The sequence below is a fragment of the Doryrhamphus excisus genome, linkage group LG11 (genome assembly GCF_037039965.1).
Source record: "Doryrhamphus excisus strain RoL-2023G ecotype Guam linkage group LG11, RoL_Dexc_Guam_v1.1, whole genome shotgun sequence".
Classification (NCBI taxonomy): domain Eukaryota; kingdom Metazoa; phylum Chordata; class Actinopteri; order Syngnathiformes; family Syngnathidae; genus Doryrhamphus; species Doryrhamphus excisus.
This window is the reverse complement of record NC_136367.1, coordinates 21,149,328-21,166,883: the sequence shown is the minus strand read 5'-3', so window position 1 is coordinate 21,166,883 and position 17,556 is coordinate 21,149,328. Positions and strand designations below refer to the sequence as shown.

The 17,556-nt window shown below is 47.0% G+C and overlaps 1 protein-coding gene and 1 long non-coding RNA gene across 3 annotated transcripts; one reads left to right on the top strand and one right to left on the bottom strand.

Moving 5' to 3' along the window:
- Window positions 1-1,588: 1,588 nt before the first annotated feature.
- Window positions 1,589-10,909, top strand: LOC144901221 (uncharacterized). The gene is made up of 3 exons (XR_013629371.1): window positions 1,589-1,655; window positions 3,202-3,323; window positions 10,397-10,909. It is a non-coding gene; the product is annotated as an uncharacterized LOC144901221 (long non-coding RNA).
- Window positions 1,650-17,556, bottom strand: zhx3a (zinc fingers and homeoboxes 3a). Of its 2 annotated transcripts, none has more exons than XM_058065054.2 (3): window positions 17,252-17,556; window positions 4,280-7,045; window positions 1,650-3,282 (listed from the first exon to the last, which is right to left on the bottom strand). In XM_058065054.2, the coding sequence occupies exons 2-3, from the start codon at window positions 6,883-6,885 to the stop codon at window positions 3,249-3,251; spliced, it is 2,640 nt and encodes an 879-aa protein (XP_057921037.2). In that variant the 5' UTR covers window positions 6,886-7,045; window positions 17,252-17,556; the 3' UTR covers window positions 1,650-3,248. The 2 variants fall into 2 exon arrangements, with proteins under 2 accessions (XP_057921037.2, XP_078650576.1); XM_078794450.1 differs by lacking the exon at window positions 17,252-17,556 and adding an exon at window positions 11,208-13,035.

Below are 17,556 nucleotides of genomic sequence, written 5' to 3'. Positions count from 1 at the left end.
CACCACTCTGGCTTTTTTTGGGTTGTTTCTCCCCCCCAGCATCATCGATTGGGCTTGTCCTTGCGTCTGATTAAAATTCTCACCCTGTGGCACTCCAGTTAAAACTTCTAAATCAATTTCCACATAATTCCCAAAATGAATAAAAGTTGCTGGTTCCAGTTATGGGGTTGGCATCCGGCAGCCTAGCAGCCCCACGTGATGCCACCATGTTTCCCGCCCCGTCCCTTGACTAGGGGGCTCATTGTCTACCAAACGCACATTTCAGGCCAACCTCCCATCTTGCCTTCCAGACAACAAAAAGAGAAATGGAAACCAGCCTGAACGCCTCTCATTGTGCCAGTTTGGCCGCTGTACTGTCACCTGCTCACCAGCAGGGGGCCCCCAAAGCACTGCTCGGTGCTCATTCATTCATTTCAAACATGCTGTACTCGCTGGTGTCTTTCCAGACCTGCTGCAAGGTAGGCTGCTGTGAATGATATTGCCTTTAGTTTGCTAATCACAATTACAGTGACGCACGGTACAAACATGTTAGGCAAAATGAAGGGTAATACACTACCTTTGATTACATATGTTAATCTAATAACTTATTCTCTGTATTTATAAACAATATATACTGTCCTCCCACGCTAATTGCGGCTATTTGGTTCACGGCAACCGCGATATAGGATTCAATGTTAATACATGGAATATTATTGTTGGTGAGCATAAGAAAACAGTTAATGACTTTCCAAATATGTTTTTAACATTATTAGAACCCCGTAGAACTGAAACAGACCTATAGTCACCTTTACTGTCCTGTTATCCAAGACTTCCATCAATCATATTGCCCAACTCTTACGGTCCAATGACTCCGGAGGCGCGAGCTAGCAAGCTAGCTAGCTAGCTAGCTAGCTAGCAAGTTAACACCATCATTAGCCTGTTAGCCTCGAATTTATTTCTTCTAAACTTAACGCCCTCAGAACCACACTTTTAATCTTGGACAAAAACAAAAGACCAACTTTTACTGATTTTTACTCCCACATAAAACTTGGAAGGAAAAGACAACGTAAGACAAAATACTACCACGTACAAAAATAAACAAATATGAGAAAACTAACAATTAACATAATATCAATACAACCGAAAAAGACTGGTTAAATGGCCATCTCATCACACTATCAATCAATAATGTCAATCAATGTCAGTCCCATACTGATGCCACCCTGGGTACCGATATTGACGTTTGGCTCGGCCCGCCTACGCAAACCTACAAGGTGTGTTAGCACAGGCATTATATTACAATTTTTTTCTCATAAATTTACAAGAATAAAATACAAGAAAACTCATATTACAAGAAAAAGTAAATTGTTATTTTATTATTTTATTTATTTCTCGTGAAATTACAAGAACAAAATGCAATAAAAAAGTCACTTTTATGAGAAAAACTAATTTTCTTGTGAATTTTTCAATTTTTTGTCTCTGAATCTCAGATTATGATTTTTTTCAACGTGGCCCTAATACGCCATCATAATAACCCACAAAACAGCGATCATTTATTAATTGAAAACTGCAGTAGCGCGAGTGATGAACATCTAATTCCATATTCCCTTGTTGACAGTCGACAACCTTCAGAGTGCATCCGGGTATTTGAACAAACAACAGAAGGCGTCTGCGTGGTGAGTATTCGCTTTATTCTGTAAAGATTCAGAGAAAGTGTAGAAAGGATGATACAACAGTGCTTTATGATCAGGCTATTTCATAAAATGTTTGTTTTCTTTTTTTTTTTCCTCGTAAGTGATCATTCCACCGTAAGTCCAGATTCCATTGATCTCAAAGCAAAAGAAATGTGTAACATTCGACACGAGTGCATACACTGCTGGTAGGAGATGAACCTCCAATTTCACTTTGGATGGTATAGCACCGTTCTTAGCTATTAGCAGCTTGACAAGGATGCAGCTTCATAGGATATCCATGTAGTGACGGTTAGCTTTTGTAGAAAATCCAGAGAATTTCTCCTTATTTGGCTCTCTAGCTCCAAGGACATCTCACTCTGTCAGCATCGAAAGGATCCAATTCATAATTTTGCTTGGCCGGTCACGATATTTGATACCATGTTACAGTTACAGCTCAAACGAAACATCTCCAAGTGTACACAAAGCAGCACAAGATTTTTCACAGATACAGACCAACAGCAATCCTTGATGCACTGGCTTATTTTTTTGTGTCTGGATGTGTGTGTGTGTGTGTGTAACTTTACGGACAGCACAGTAGCTGGAAAGCGAGATGATGGACAGACAGGTCATATAAACAAATGGACAGAGCTGAGTAAGGCAACGTTAGCGTGACAGGCTTGTCTCTGTTTCGTTTGCAGGGCGTTGTAGTGTTTCGATCCGCCGCAAAGATGTCAATACCTTTGCAGCGGGGCCGTGTGATTTTCAGCGTCGCTGTCTTCATTAGTGCATTGAACGTAGTCTAGTTTGCGTGTAGCCCAACCACAAAGTGATCACCAACATTGATACAGGTCTAAAGAAAACATGTTTGATTGCATCTGGACTTACAGTGACTATAGAAGAGTAAATAGAATTGGAAAAAGCGAAGAAAAAAAAAAGTCAAATTCAAGGCAGTGCTGAAGTACTGGTTGCTAAAAAAGTAAAAAATATCACAAAGCCAACAATAACATTTCTTTTGACACATCTTTTGTCCATTCAGTCAGTACAAACCCCCTTTATAGTGCAGTTTTCATCATATATATATTTATATGTGTGTGTATGCATATATATATATATATATATATATATATATATATATATATACACACACACACACACACTGTATAGAGATTTATTTCTCACGCTGACCCCAAGACATTATCTCTCGGCCTCATCCTATCCTATTTGCGTTCATTCAAGTCACTTTTCCAGTCAGTGTGCGTCTTCTCGTTCTTGTCTTTGATCCCTCATACTGACCTCATTGTGCACCCTCTCCACACGACCACGAAGAAGCATGAAAGGCTGAAACATCACAGGACTCAAGAAGGTGACAAGTTCTTTCTTCAGACGATGGGAGGAAGTGATGGCAGATGGAGGAGGAAGAGGAAGAGTAGGGGGTGGGAGGGGGGGTATTCACAGTTACAGTCAGAGTCTTACGGTCCAGCTACAATCACATTTGCTGTCATGACAAACACTCTTTTTTTTTTTCTTGTTGTTTTGTTTTTTTTCCCAGCCCGGCCAGGGAGCGAAGCGGCCTCGTACGCGTTTGGGTGGGTTTCATCACACCTCCAGCAGCTCCATCCTCAGGCGGTCCCTAATGTGGACGCAAAAACACAACATGGACACACACCCAAGGTGAGGAAGGTTACGGAGTGGGAGGGCGCCTCGGCCCCCTCGACACAATTGTCATGATTTATTCACATGTATTAGCATGCGCTCGCTATCTATAATTCAATGGGCAAGACTCCCACTTAGCTAAAAATAGATTTTTAAACATAGACCCTTGATTGGTTGGATGTAGCATGGCTGTCTTTTTGTGTCGGAGTCATTTATGCTTTCTTTGGCTTTAGTTGCAAGTCGCAGTTAAAAAGTAGAGAAGAAGAAGACGAATACAGTAGTCCCTCGTTTATCGCGGCAAAATGGTTCCAGACCCTATCGTGATAAGTGAATTCACGCAAAGTAGCATTCTTTATACTGTACATAAATTCTATATTTGCATAATTAAATCACAAAAACAATATGATTAGAGCCCTCTAGGCATAAAATAACACCCCTATAGTCACCTTTACATTCATGCTGTTGTTATTCCTTTTGTACTGTCTTATCAAAGTAACATTACTGACACCTAGTGACGAGTGCTGAATATTACATTTCATCACAATGTCTTTGCATGAGTCTTCTGAATGCCTTATATTTGCATTTTGCTTCATTTAGCCTTTTTTTGCTTGAAAATGCATGATTTAGGCACAAAAATACACAAAATACACAAAAAAATGTTTGAGTATGTGTTTTTTTAGTAATACTAGGCTGTATTCAACCATGAAAAATGGACGTATATCTGAAAAAAACACAACATTTGAAGCGCAAAGTAGCGAGGGATTACTGTAATGGCATTTTCGCTAAGTACGCTATGACAGTCATTGATTTGGGTTGCATTTTTAAATGCGTTATATTGAAATGTGAGAACCAAAAGAAAAAATGTAGGTGGAGGAAAAGTTCTGATATTCCAAGAATAAAGTTAAACTATTATGGGAAATATGGAAAAACAGATCATGAGAAATGAGAAGAAAAGTAAGGAGCGTTCTGGTCACCTGGTCTTGTTGGCATCGCTGGGTTGTTCGATGAGGGGCTGGCTGGCGGGCAGCCGCTGGTGGTCCTCTACTCGGTCCGGCCAGGGGTCCTTCAAGACCCCCGGCTGCGCGGAGGTCTCGGCTTTGATTATCTCGCCGCTCCCCTCTGACCCCATTAGACCCCGCAGCGGCGAGTTTGAACCCTGCCAGAGAACCCGCTGGCTAGCGTTCAGTCCCGCTTCTCCTTCCAGGGCTTTGTTCACGTCTCGTTCAAGAAGTTTCTTTTTGGCGGCCGGCGATCTGGCGTCAGCGTCCCCGTGGCCCCTCGCGTTCTCCGCCTCCACGGGGGGCCGCAGGTAGGTCTCCAGCCACTTGAGCTGTCCGTTCTTGTGGCTGTGCCGGCTGTCGCTGAACCAGCGTACCACCTCGGACTTGGGGAGGCCCGTCTGGTTGCTCAAGTCCTCGTACTGCTGACTGTTGGGCCAGCGCGTGCCGGAGAAAGCCTGCCGAAGGATGCGCAGCTGCTGGGGGTTCTTGTTGGCCCAGGGGGGCGAGAAGGACCCTTCGGCTATCTCCGACTTGTGTTCTTGATGTGCAATCTCAGATGTGCTCTCGCTTTCATTCATTTTCAGCCTCTTGAAGTTGATCTTGATGGGTTCAATCTTCAGCTCGGAGCAGCTTCTGTCTCCAGCAAAAAGGTCGTCCTCCTTGATGAGCTGCTGCAAGATTGACATGCCTTTTATGCTGAACTCCTTGTTGCGTTTGCCCTGATCCATCACAGACGAACAACTTTTTGTGATGACGGTGGTGCTGGTGCTTTGAGTCGGGGAAGTGCTGCCGTGGTTCAGGCGGGGAACACTGTCTTTCGAGGCGGGGGTTTCTGCCGTAATACTGCTGTCGTTCATGTGGAGCTGCTCGTCCTTCCTGGAGGCGTCAGCCTGCTCGCCGCCGCTGTTGTGGTCGTTACAGGAGACATTTACATTGCTGGTGTGGTTCACGGCGACGTGACTCTCTTCCGGTCCTGTCAGTACATCGTCGCGCTTGTCGTTAGCGGCAGCAACGCAGTGCAAATCGTTATTGCTGATGTTGGCGCAGCTAGCGGCGAAGCTGTTGACGCCGTTGGTTGGGATGGCGCTATTCACCGTTTTCCTGGAGACGTTCTCGCCACCGTTACTGCTGCCCGAATAGCTGGTGATGCTGCTGCTACTGCTGCAAGTGCTGCTGCTACTGCTGCTGCGATTACCTCCGCCACCCGCCACATCCACTCCGAGGCCGTCGCTCTTGTCGGGGTCCGCGGTGAGCGGAATACTCTTGGTCAGTACCTGCGTTGTTCTGAGCACAGAGGGAACCTTCTGGGGCAGAATCGGGGCGGAATACGAGACCCTCGTGACATGAGGATTGGTTGACATTTTGGGCTGTTTGGCTACGACTCCAACGGGTCTGGTTTTGCCACCGCCATAGGGGACTTTGGCCATGTTAAAGTTTGGTCCTTTGGAACCCGGAGGAGCTGTGACGGTGTGGTGAGTAACAATGTGATTGACATGACGCTGCGGGGCGGCTTGCTTCTGCGGCGCTCCGCCCTGGAACACGGTGTTGAACATCTTCCTCCTGGCCTCTTCGATTTCCTCCGGAGACCAGCTTATGCCCTGCTTGAGTCTTTGGGCCGTAAACCACAGTTTGATTTGCTCTTCGGGGAACTCTGACACCACCGTCAGGTAGCAGAGCTCGGCTTTGGTCGGGTAGGGGAACTTGCCAAAGGATGTCTTAAGAAAGCTGCTGGTGTCCATGGCGGCATCGTAGGTGGGGATGCTGCTGAGGGGGATCATCACCTTTGGAAGGTCTTTATTGGAATCGCAGGAGGGGGGGGAGTACAGGGAGGGAGTGTGCTGGTGAAAGACTGGGTTGGACACTGTCGTCGCAATCATGTGACTAACAGTTGACCTCGGCATAGCTTGGGCACCAGAAATACTGAGAGCCCCGTTTTGGAGTTCAGGCACATTTGTCAGCATGTTGGGCTCCGCCTCCTTCCCGCTGGCTTTCCTCAATACTTCCACCGTGTGAGACACTACAATCTTTTTGTGCTCTCCCTTGGCTTTCATCATCTTTGCGATGGGGGTTTTGCTGAGGGAGATTCCGGATTCTCTGCAGTCGTCTTCGTTGTCTGTAAAGAGGCTTTGCTCCACCGCCGTGACGCCATCCCTCTTGTTGACACTCAGGGAGGCGGTCATCAAGCCCTCCATGATCTTGGGATGAGTGTTGGCGTTGTGCAGAGCCAGCGCCTCGAAGCGGACCACCGAGACCCCGCAGTTCAGGCAGTAGAAGGTGGGCTGGGCCCTGAAGTCCAAGTGGCAGTTGTGCATGTGGTCCAAAAAGTAGTTCAAATCTCTGGACTCGAACGCGCAGGGCGGGCAGCTGTATGTTCCTCCTTTCTGCACCTCGCTGCCGCATTCAGATTTGGATGAGCTGTGAGAGACGTGGCCAGACTCCACTCCAGAGATGCTGAGTATGCCGTCTTCCGGGATTGTTGGTAGGAGTTCTGGCAGCGAGCCCAGTATGATTTCCTCGCGCACATGTTTGGATTTGGACGGTATCATGCAGGGCACGGTGGATTTCCTCTTGCTGGCCATGGTGCGGCTTTGTGGAGATGGGGGTGAGGCGGTGATTGATTGTCCGGTTTGATGAGAGCAGAGGGCGAGCGGAGTTTAGTGTCATGGATCAGCCACGGTGTTGCTTCATGCCGTCTGCCGCCGTAGGACCGCCGTCCGGCTGGAAAAGCTCCCGGGGGACCTGCGCGAGAAAAAAATCAGTCAAAGTCATCTGTCACCAAACGGGACGGTACAGAATAGGTGGGATGCGGCTGTTTAAGCAACACAAAGTATTTATACACAACAGTAAGCGCCAACGGAGAAAGCTAACATCCCCACGCAGAGTAATGAGTGGAGGTGGAAATACAGTGTGACAGTGTAGGTGGTGTTGCTCTACAATCACAGCGTTGAAGTAAAACACCTCCGGGGCCGTTGCTCTCCTTGCGCTTCAAATAAAAGAAGCTTATATCAAATTACGGCACTACATATCGACGTACAGCCGATATTTTACACCCTGGCTTGAAAAGCTATTGATAGCATCAAAGTGCGAATTGATGATTTGTCTGACTGGTCTTAAAAAAGTGGTTTTGAAATGCAAGTGACTACACACACACACACATGATGGCATTTCAACAAGATAAGGGCTGAGGGCGACACACACGCACACGCACACACGTCACCTGTCAGTGTTGTGTTTATTTATTTGGATTTTCAGACTTCTGTCTTGCTGTCACTTTTTATCAATTCAAAAAGAGAGCATGAAAATCAACAGCGCCAACAATGACAGTGTCTCATCTCTGCCATATTTGTTGTCTTCCTTGACTGCTGCCTTAGCTTTGGCTCGGCTAATTATTAATGGCATGTGTCCACGGTTATTTTTAGCACAGCCTCATGATACTAACGACAAAAAAAAAGAGTAATTAAACTGTAGGCTGGCATGCCGACTATAGCCAAGGTGCGTACCCTGTAATGTGATTTTCAGGGTTTGAATGAGAGCGCCGTATTTGTTGCCAGATGCCACCTGGCTCCCTCAAGGAAGGGAGTGTATTATCAGTGAATAAATATTAGCCGCACACTTCCTCAGGGATTCTCAGCCTATTGAGTGCTGTGTGTTTTACCCCCTCCGTTGATTGATAGTGCCGCATCTACCCAACCCTTTCCAGCTGTTTGCAAGGAAAATTATACAAAAATATGCACGCCGGCTTGTGGATTTCTCATTGCTGTGAGGCTGTGTTCAAGGAAAACTGCACTTTTTTTTTTCTTATTTTGCCCATCCTTCCCAATCCTTATGTGAGGCTTGGATACATATGTTCATTCTAAAGATATAAGAACAGCTAAAAAGGCTATGTTCATTCTAAAGATATAAGAACAGCTAAAAAGACAATGTTCGTTCTAAAGATATAAGAACAGCTAAAAAAGACATAATACAGTGTTCATATCATTTCATATCATCATATCATTTGACCTTATGCTCCACAAATGGCCAACAATGCTAAATATAGCTTTTGAGGTGTACCTAACGTTAAGAATGCATTTTTGGCGTCGCACGTGAGCGTTATAAACACATTTTCAATTCATTGTGCCGGCTCAAATGACGGCGTGGCACATTTGCTCAGGAAGCACGCATCCAACCCAAGTACACATCACGCTGAATGCACAAATCCGTGTGCAAACCTCGCCCACTGTGTCTTATAACACTCCAGTCATGAATTTCTCTCCTTTCTTCGCTGTATTATTATGAGGTGAAAAATATGCCCCTCACCAAGTCATACATATTCAAATTGGCAGGGCTACTACCTCGCCGCTTAGCGTCGTATCAGCAATACTGGCAATACAGCTGGCTTTAATCTCTGCGTCGGAATGGAAAGTAAAAGAGGAGGAAAAACCAGGAAGAAAAAGTGAAGTCAATTCTTCACCCTTGGCCTCTGTGTGAACTTGTGACACACACACAACCTCCGATCATATTTCTCTTATTTTCTTTCTCCGGGACTGCAGGATTGTTGACGTGTGGCGTGCTCGGGAGAGAGACTCGCTCCCGCTGTATCCATATCGCTCCCGTTTAACCTCATCTTGCCGGCTTATCGCGGCGCTGAGAGCGGAAATTCAACATTCATGCAATAAAGTGCTGACACTTGGTGTGATATTGCTTTGGTTATATAGTTACGTATTTTCAACTTTCAACTTCTCCTGGTCACGTGGCATTTGTACACGCTGAAAAGCACTTCCACAGACATTCATTTTAAAGCAGCCACCACGGCGGGCGGGCGGGCGGGCGGCCTGGTAAATAAAACATGAACCTGTTCCTGAATTAAAACCCTCAAATGACCGGCCGACGGCACTCGCTGACCCGCATGGGGGCCAGCTACCCCTTATTTATTGTTTTTCATTACACAAGCGCTTCCTATGGCCATCAAATGAGAAAAAAAGAAAGAAAACAAAACAAACAGTAAAAAAGTAGGTCACCAGCATCTTATGCAGTAATCCCGGTTCGCTGCATCCAGACACAGGCATGTGCTGTATGTTCTGCTGCCAGACAGGTCATGATATCCTCTGATGGAACACTCAATTAACCCCTGCTAAGGACACTGGGTTTGCTCACTGAACAAAGGATTTACAAGTGTGTTCACGCAACAGACGGACGGAGGGAGTCATGCACGTCTCAAACATCTGCATGAAAGATGCCATTATGCTTTTGGAGCGACAAATCAATGTTGACCACATTTAGCTGTGAGGACTCTCTTTGTAAACGCAGATGGAGACACTTGGGAGCCATGGTTAGCACCGATGCCACACAGCGAGAGGGATCCAGGTTCAAATCTCAGTTTGCACCTCTCTCGCAGTCCAACGACACGCACGGAGACCGGCTTTTCTTGATGTGAATGACTGGGAAAACTCAAAGGTCCTATTACATGACATCACGTTTACATGAAAAGGATTTTTACAATGTTTTGGCCTTTTCAACTTGCCGGCTATATTGCCAAAAATTCTTTTTTGCGGAATTTTGCCCATTTATTTCCCTTTTCTGTGCATTATAACACGAGAAAACAAGTTAATACGAGCTAGCTAACAACGGACGGCATGGGAAATACCTATATTGACACTAAAGCCATAACATTGAATGAAATAAGCCATTTACATAACTGACTTGTATGTTAACCAAGGTACAGTGATATTACTGTTGTAGCAGCTAGCATGAAAAACTAGCCTCAGCGTCTTTCAGGCGGAAGAGTGGATACCTAGCTCTCCGTTTGGCTAGATGCTGGTGGACCAAGGCATGCTCGCTGCCCTTTGTTGATGTAACAGGTAACATTTTAAAAAGTTTAAAAACCAGACAATGTTTTGCGGCTTCAGACTTTTTTTTTTTAATAAACTGTAAGAGGAGGCAAAAACGTCTAAGGGTTGCCGACCCCTGGTCTACGTGCCCCGGAGATTGTTTCAGTAACTTTTTTGACTCTTTGTGAACCCTTTCATAAAAATAGTATGCAAAAACCTCAGGGCCTGTTTACACCAGAGCGATGTTTTATATTTATTTTTATTTATGTTTTGTGTGCAGAAAACAAGAACTCTTCTCATACAGGCGGGGCTCCAAAAAGAGCGACTGTATCGACGCTGGAGCTCACCAACACGTGCACCATCCCGGCCTTACCCAGAAGCAAATATTTGGTTTGGGAATGATCTGTTAAAATGGGAATGATGATTTTCTTTCTCAAAATGCAGATTACAATTCCGTGGGAGGACTTTTTTCCACACACACGCACACACAATGACGATTACGAGACGACTCATTGTCCTTTGGAACCTTCCAGTCGTTTCTCTGCTCTTCCACATGGAAGTCTGAGAAGGACATTTTTTAAATAGAAAGGCAAAATAAGACAATCAAAAGAAAAGTCAATTAATAAGTGCGGTGAATAATAGTCAGCGGGGCTTGTGGAGGGTCGGGGAGAGCGTGTCGGCGTGTCGGCCCCCACGCTAAAGACAATGCAGTCTGAGTCCTCGTGCAAAATGGCAGTTTGTTTAGAATTATAAAATTAGAATATAATGTTACACAGAATAAGACATACATATATTATATACAGTATATAAAAAATAATATATATAATATCATATTTTAATTACAAATGCTCTGGTGTAAATAGATCCATCGTCGTTGCCGTGTAAATTACAAGTCCTAATAAAATAAATAGAAATGTCAATTGATTGAAAAATACATGGAGTATATACAATTGTTGTGGCTCGCTCGGGGCTACCTCTTGGAGACTCGGTTTTACACTCGGCATAATATTCAAGACCTTGATAGGACGCATGCTGGCGTGTTGGCACGCGCCGCCTATTTGGCTTCCGCACGTTAAAAACATGTCACATGCCTGTCATTCCGTCTTCTAAATGAGTCGACGTGTCTTTTCTCCCGCTGCTCCGTGACATCCAAAACACCGTCCTGCGTCCGTGGAGCGGGAGAGAGTTTGCAACACCCGGCATGGAAATGCATAGCTGGAGGAGGCGGTCCCGGCCACATTCAAATGTAAAAAAGCAGCTCGCTCCAAGCACGGAGAACCCGAAACCGGCTAACAGTCGGCGATGCTCCATAAAAGAGTCAAGTCACCTATCAAAATAATGGGCGGCTTTATCCGGAGAGCACGATGCGCCATTAGACGCCAAACAAGGGCTTCCCAAGACCAGGGAGCCATTGAACGCGGCCCGTGAAAAGCCAGGATTTGTGTTTGGGTGACAAGGTGGACAACGCCGTCCCCCTAGGGTGTCACAGGCACCTCGGAGAAAGCACACAGCCCCGCTGTTAAACCCAACTCAGCTTGAGCCGTTCCCATCCAAATGGGATTAGAGTGAATTCTAGTGCGGTTTATACCTTCAGCCTTGATTTAATAGCAGCATTATGATTTCCACCAGGCCCCTCCTATGCGCCTTTACGCCGTCATTTCCATAACAATGCTATATTTACATGTCATTAATGTAGCATTATAATCTCCACTTTTCTACGGCTGAGTGCTTCTACCTCCGCCAGCAGCACGGGCGCCCTTTCATCACTTCATAAACGGCTGCGGCAATTAGAATATTACAACGTGAAAAACGCGGCCAGTCTACAGCGCGCCGCGCCGCACCGCACCGCCACCGGAAAGAGAGGCGAGGCTGCAAAGTGGTTGCTAGACATTAAAATTTAATTCAAAACAGCCCGCTGATTCAGACACTCCCAGATTGTTGGGTCAGCTACAGTTGACACGAACAAACACAGATTTGTGTTTTGCACCACGCCGCCTGTCACATGAAGGGGAACGTGGCGGCTGGCGGAAGAAGCAGGACAAAGGAAGACAAGACTCAGACGTCTGGGAGCAAAGCGTGAGGATGACTGATGATGATGACAGGCTGCGCTCTTTCAATATTCCTCCCTGCTGACACCTCCTAGTCGGGCGTCTACACACTGTCACACACTCCCTCCTCACCTCCGCAACATTTAGCGCCTTCCACGTTCTCAAATCTTCCTCTTTGAAGCAAATAACTGGCAAGGAGTCTCTTGATGCCGCCGTAGCGCAAGAGCTAAAAAGCAAAAGACAACAATCCTTCACAAGACATTTTGTGGTTCATTTGCACCGACTGATCCGCGCATGTTGTTATTTTTTAGTCTTGTTAAATGTGTCTAAAAATGGACAAAAGCCACGACGGATCCATTTGGAAGATCTGAAAATCTGCCCAGAGGGGGAATTTTACGGCTAGGTGTCCGACGGAGAGTTGAATGTCATGTGAGGGGATCAGCTGGACGCTAAATATAAGCCAGAGACGGACGATTATCGTCTTTGGAAATTACAAACAATGCTGGCTCATTTATGAGGCAAACGTGATTCCGAGCTTCGGAATATCTGGCTGCGATTGTTTCGCTTGCCGTACGTCTCCCGTGCCCGTCGTGAGGCGCTGCGGGACCCGTGTGTGGTTTTCTTTTACGGCGGAAGAGTGGGTGGGTTTCGCTTCGTGCGTGTCACTGTACGCCCGGCGGTATGAATAAGCGTGCGGCGGGAGTGATACGTGTGCTGAAATCCAAGTGGGAGATGTCAGGGTGATTAGCACAGTGCTAATAGAGCGCCGTCCGCGCCGCCTGTCCAGCTCCAGACAAAATGTGACCTCAGATCGTCTTCGTCTCGTCTGGGCTCTCTTTTTTTTTGCCACGACGGGGACGTGCTCGTGTGTCTGAACGTCTGCGCCGCAGGTGCTGTCAGCCATCTCGCCTTCGTCTTCCTCCTTTGCCTCTCCCATTCACACACACACACACACACACACACACACAACCCCCCCACTCCTCCTTTACCTCCATGACTGTAGCCCCGTCCACTGGGAGACCGGTCGGTCGTGCCACTCATGTGTTAACATTGCCATGGCAACCCTTCTCCTCCCCTTGCCCACTTTGCCACACACACACACACACACACACACAGCCGAGACACTCGCCCACACCCACCAACCTCAAGACTCATACACAGTGAGAAATTCCTGGGACTGCATCCGGTGCAGGACAAACTTTAATCCACGCGGGCCCGCCAACCACATCAGTGAAAAGTCCATTCACAGTCCGAGTCTCTTTCAGGCGACTTCGGGTGAGGTCTGAGGCCTTTTCTTTCCGGGCGACATAAACCCGTCGCCGCCGCCGCCGTCTTCCCGAGGTTTCATTAAAGAAATAGCACAAGTGAACGCGTCGCATCTTTCTCCGTCGGATGCCACGTTTTCCTGCTTGGTCCTGTTATGTGTTAGGGCGCAGCTCGCTGTGGAAAGCGCACATTGTTCTGCAAAGCCTTCTATCTGCGGCCCAGATGAATGACGGACAAATAAACCATGGCGCGCCGAAAAAAAATATCTGAGTCACGCATCCTTTTACATCACTTTTCATGAATAACTTCTTCAGTTCTGTAGCCAAGACTACAGGCATTCATTTGGCAACTTAAGAAGAAAAGCAAGAAAGATGGCGGCGTACCACACATTGTACTGTCCATCCTAAAATGGCTGACATCACAGCCTCCTCTACGCTTGGCAACTGCCAACTCCTGCATGGGACAGAGAAAGTGGCAGGGGTTCTTTCCCCACAAGTCCCACGCTTTTTCTCCCGCTGCCCACCCCCCTCCACCCCCCAGCACAAGTGTTTCTTTTGCTTGGAACTGTGCAAACATGCTGTTTTAGCGAGGCTGCGGAGCGGGCCGGGCTTCGATATGGCTAAGAACGAACCACACAAAAGCGACACTAAAAAAAAAAAAAAGGCTGAGCTGAAAGGCCCGACGGGATTGCACCTGCGTACTGTAAGACCCCGTCCCTTTCTGGAGAAATAAACAGGACTCTGTGTTGCGGTTGCGAGCATTGACTGTGAGAATCATGAGGCAGGCGGCCATCATGAATGCTTGTTTGTAGGAAAAACAGCAGGAAATGTGATCGGTTTGGCATTAAGATAGTTGATTCTCTTCTTAGAAGTCGAGGAATGTTGAACACTCCAAGTCAGCTAAATCTGCAAACCATGACCATATGACCTTCCTTGGTATTCTCAGGCGGGGAATTCATTGGGAGCTGTGGGAGGCACGAGCACAATACCTACAATGTGCTGTCAGAACACCACAGAAGTCCATTACCGCAGGTACACCGAGGTGCCGCGTGCCGCCTTCGCAGTATTCCCGCATTGTCGATGGATACGAGCGCCGTAATAGAAACGGAAAGAGTTCCGATATGGGATATGTTCAGGAAGATATGCTTCTAAAGTGGCACCAAATCATCCGTTTGAGGACGTCGGGACATCAAAGTGATGTTCCCCCACTTTTATTGAGCCAGGGCACGTATTTTACATCATCGGCAAACCCCCGCAACCCTCGTCAGGACGAGAATTACAAAAAACGGATAGATGGACACACGAGCAAACCACCAAACAAAAATACCAATGGCAACAGGTGGCGACTTGTACGCAAATCGAGAAAATCTCCATTTTGGCCTGTAAACCGACCCCAGAAGTACTTAGGAGTGGCAGCCATACTCATCTTACCATCGTTATGTTGTGTTACTCAATAAACTCATATGTGACATCTGTATACATCTGTATACACCATTCATTATTTGACCCATTCATCATTGCAGTAAAATTAATATATCTGCAATATGTCTGCAATACATATCTGCTCCTGTGCAATATTATGTGTATATCTGTATGTATCTTGTTTAACTGTCTTTTTTTACTTTACTTTTTGTATACTTTTTTTTAACTTGACTATTGCACTGAAAGGAGAAGCTCTCCAATCTCGTTGTACATCTTGTATAATGATAATAAAGGCCATTCCATTCCATTCCATTCCATTCCATACATAATTATGTATACACGTTGTACTGTAAGGATGGTCCATCAACCATCTCTACTACTGACAGCCGAACTACACCGAAACACTCTCGATACTCTCTCAATACACACACACTCTCAATACTCAAGTCTCAATACAATACTCACTCTCAATACTCTCAATACCTCACCTACTCTTTCTAGGTAGTACAAATCCAGACCTTGTAGAGCCCAAATGTACCTGGTTTTCACCAAGCAAAGACAGAGCTTGACGTACACCCAATGAAAAAACAACAACAAAAAACTATGGCCCAAAGGGAGGGGGCGTCTCAGTGAAGAAATATGCATTACGCAAATATGATTATGAAATAAATATGAGTGGTTTCAGGGCAACGTGCACAATAAAAGTAACTGATGCTCCACATCGATTAGTTCCAGCTTCAAAAACGATCTGGATGCCGCGGTGGCCATTGTTCAGTGCGACACCCGAAACTGAACCGCTCGTCAAAGAGTTGTTTTATAGTCACAACGAGCTATAAATGAATCAAAACGCTGTCAGAAGAGCCGACGCCGCCATGACGTTCAAACATAATTCAGGCTTTGCTCAATAAGTCAAGACTATTAAGGAAAGAACAGAAAGTGAGCTGTGCGTGGCGTTCGTACCTGGAAGGGAGTTTCAAGTGTTTACATTCTGGATTAGATTAGATTAGATTAGATTAGAAATACGAAAAGAACTGCATGTAAATTGTAGTTATTGCGAGGGACTCGAACAAAGTGGTAGAGCAATAGCTCGACACGGCATGGTTTCTGCTTTTGTGCCTGACATTTTCCAGCTTGGGAACATACCTCCACTTTCTCGGCCCCCGGCACTCCAGCGTTTAGCCCCATGGGGTACTTTAGCGTAGACTTTAGCACTGAAGCACAAAAACGGACCCCTACTGTAGTCCTATTTGTGACAGTGCGGAGCGAGGCATGAAAGGCGGGCCGGCTGGCCTCATTAGAGCGCTTCTGAAGACACGGGAGCCTGTTCCCAGCGCACATCCCGCCGGAGTGAAAACCTCCACGCACGCACAACTCACCGGGCCGAGCTGCCAAAACGACAACAAGCCAAGAGCTCGTCTACCCGCGTCTTGCTGGTCAGAGCGCACACGCCCACAAACGCCGGAGTGCTCTGGAACGCCCCCGTGGAAAACCTGGGTCCTTTCCTTGACCTACATTATATGGAACGCCCTCGCATGGTGAAACAATTAAAGCCCATTCCCAAATTTGCCGGTGAATCATACCCGTCTAGCTGCCACCATTCATTTGGCCTCTTGGTTGGTGGACCCACTGTGGCAACATTACTCAGCACCCGGGTCCCTCCCCGTCAGGCAGAGGGGACACATGCTTTTCAAACCTGGGTCAATAATTATGTGCAGTGTAGGGGGGGGTACATTCCTATACCGGAAGTGATACGTTGAACAGCTCTGGACAACCCACAGCGAGCAAAACACGTAGAAAAGAGCAAGTCGCCTCTGCCCGTGTTTACGTGTAGATGTGTATATGTGTGTAGATGTGCGTGTGCGTGTGCGTGTGCGTGTGCGAGTGGGTGTGTGCGAGCAGGGCAGAAGCACATGTTGGCGGGAGGAAGAGGAGGAAATGAAAGAAAGGGTCCCGTCCGTGCGTTCGGGCCTAGCACAGCGGGACGCGCTTACGGAGACCGCATATGGAGCCCATACCGCTCGGCGGCGGCGCGGCGGGTCGAGCAACCCCAACCATCGTATCCGCCACACCGGAGAGCCACTCCGGCGGCGGCACGGCGGGCTCCGAGTGTGACGAAGTGACGCGTAAAGCCATTCCAAGTCCATTCACGCCACCTCGGAGACACTTGCCGACGGCCAGCCGACGGCCAGCCGGCAACCTACACCAGCTTTAGCGGAGTCGACCCTCCTCCCAAAAATAAAAAAAACAGCCCCTCCACCTACTGTCGCCATTTTATACATAGGCGACTTCATGTAAACTACACCCGATCAACATCCACAATTCCGAGAGCTCGGCGTACATTTTGGTAAACAACTTTGGAGCTCGGCTGCTCCGCCTCCCGAAGAGTCGATGTGTCCTTACCTCAACGCGGCCGACGGGAATCCGACATGAATATATAGAAATGGATAATATCGGATGAGCTCCGATCGGCCGAGCTGGGAGCAGAAGAGGCGAGCGGGGCGGTGGGGGCTCTCCTCAAGTGAACCCGGTGAACTGGCGTGAACCCGTCAGTGACCACGGCGAGGTGCATTACATGACATGAGCTGCCGAGCGACTACTGTCCGCCATGCAGGACCGGGCGGCTCCAAAAAATGATAGCGAGTGTATTTCCTAGGAGCACGTGATTGGGAGCGTCATCCAAAATCCAAAAGCCCTTTCATCTCAAA

Coding starts and splice junctions, on each gene's coding strand:
- zhx3a (XM_058065054.2), bottom strand. CDS start 6,885: ATGGCCAGCAAGAGGAAATCCACCGTGCCCTGCATGATACCGTCCAAA. Junction 3,283..4,279: donor AGCGATGCCAACAAGACCAG/GTGACCAGAACG, acceptor CGTCCACATTAG/GGACCGCCTGAGGATGGAGC.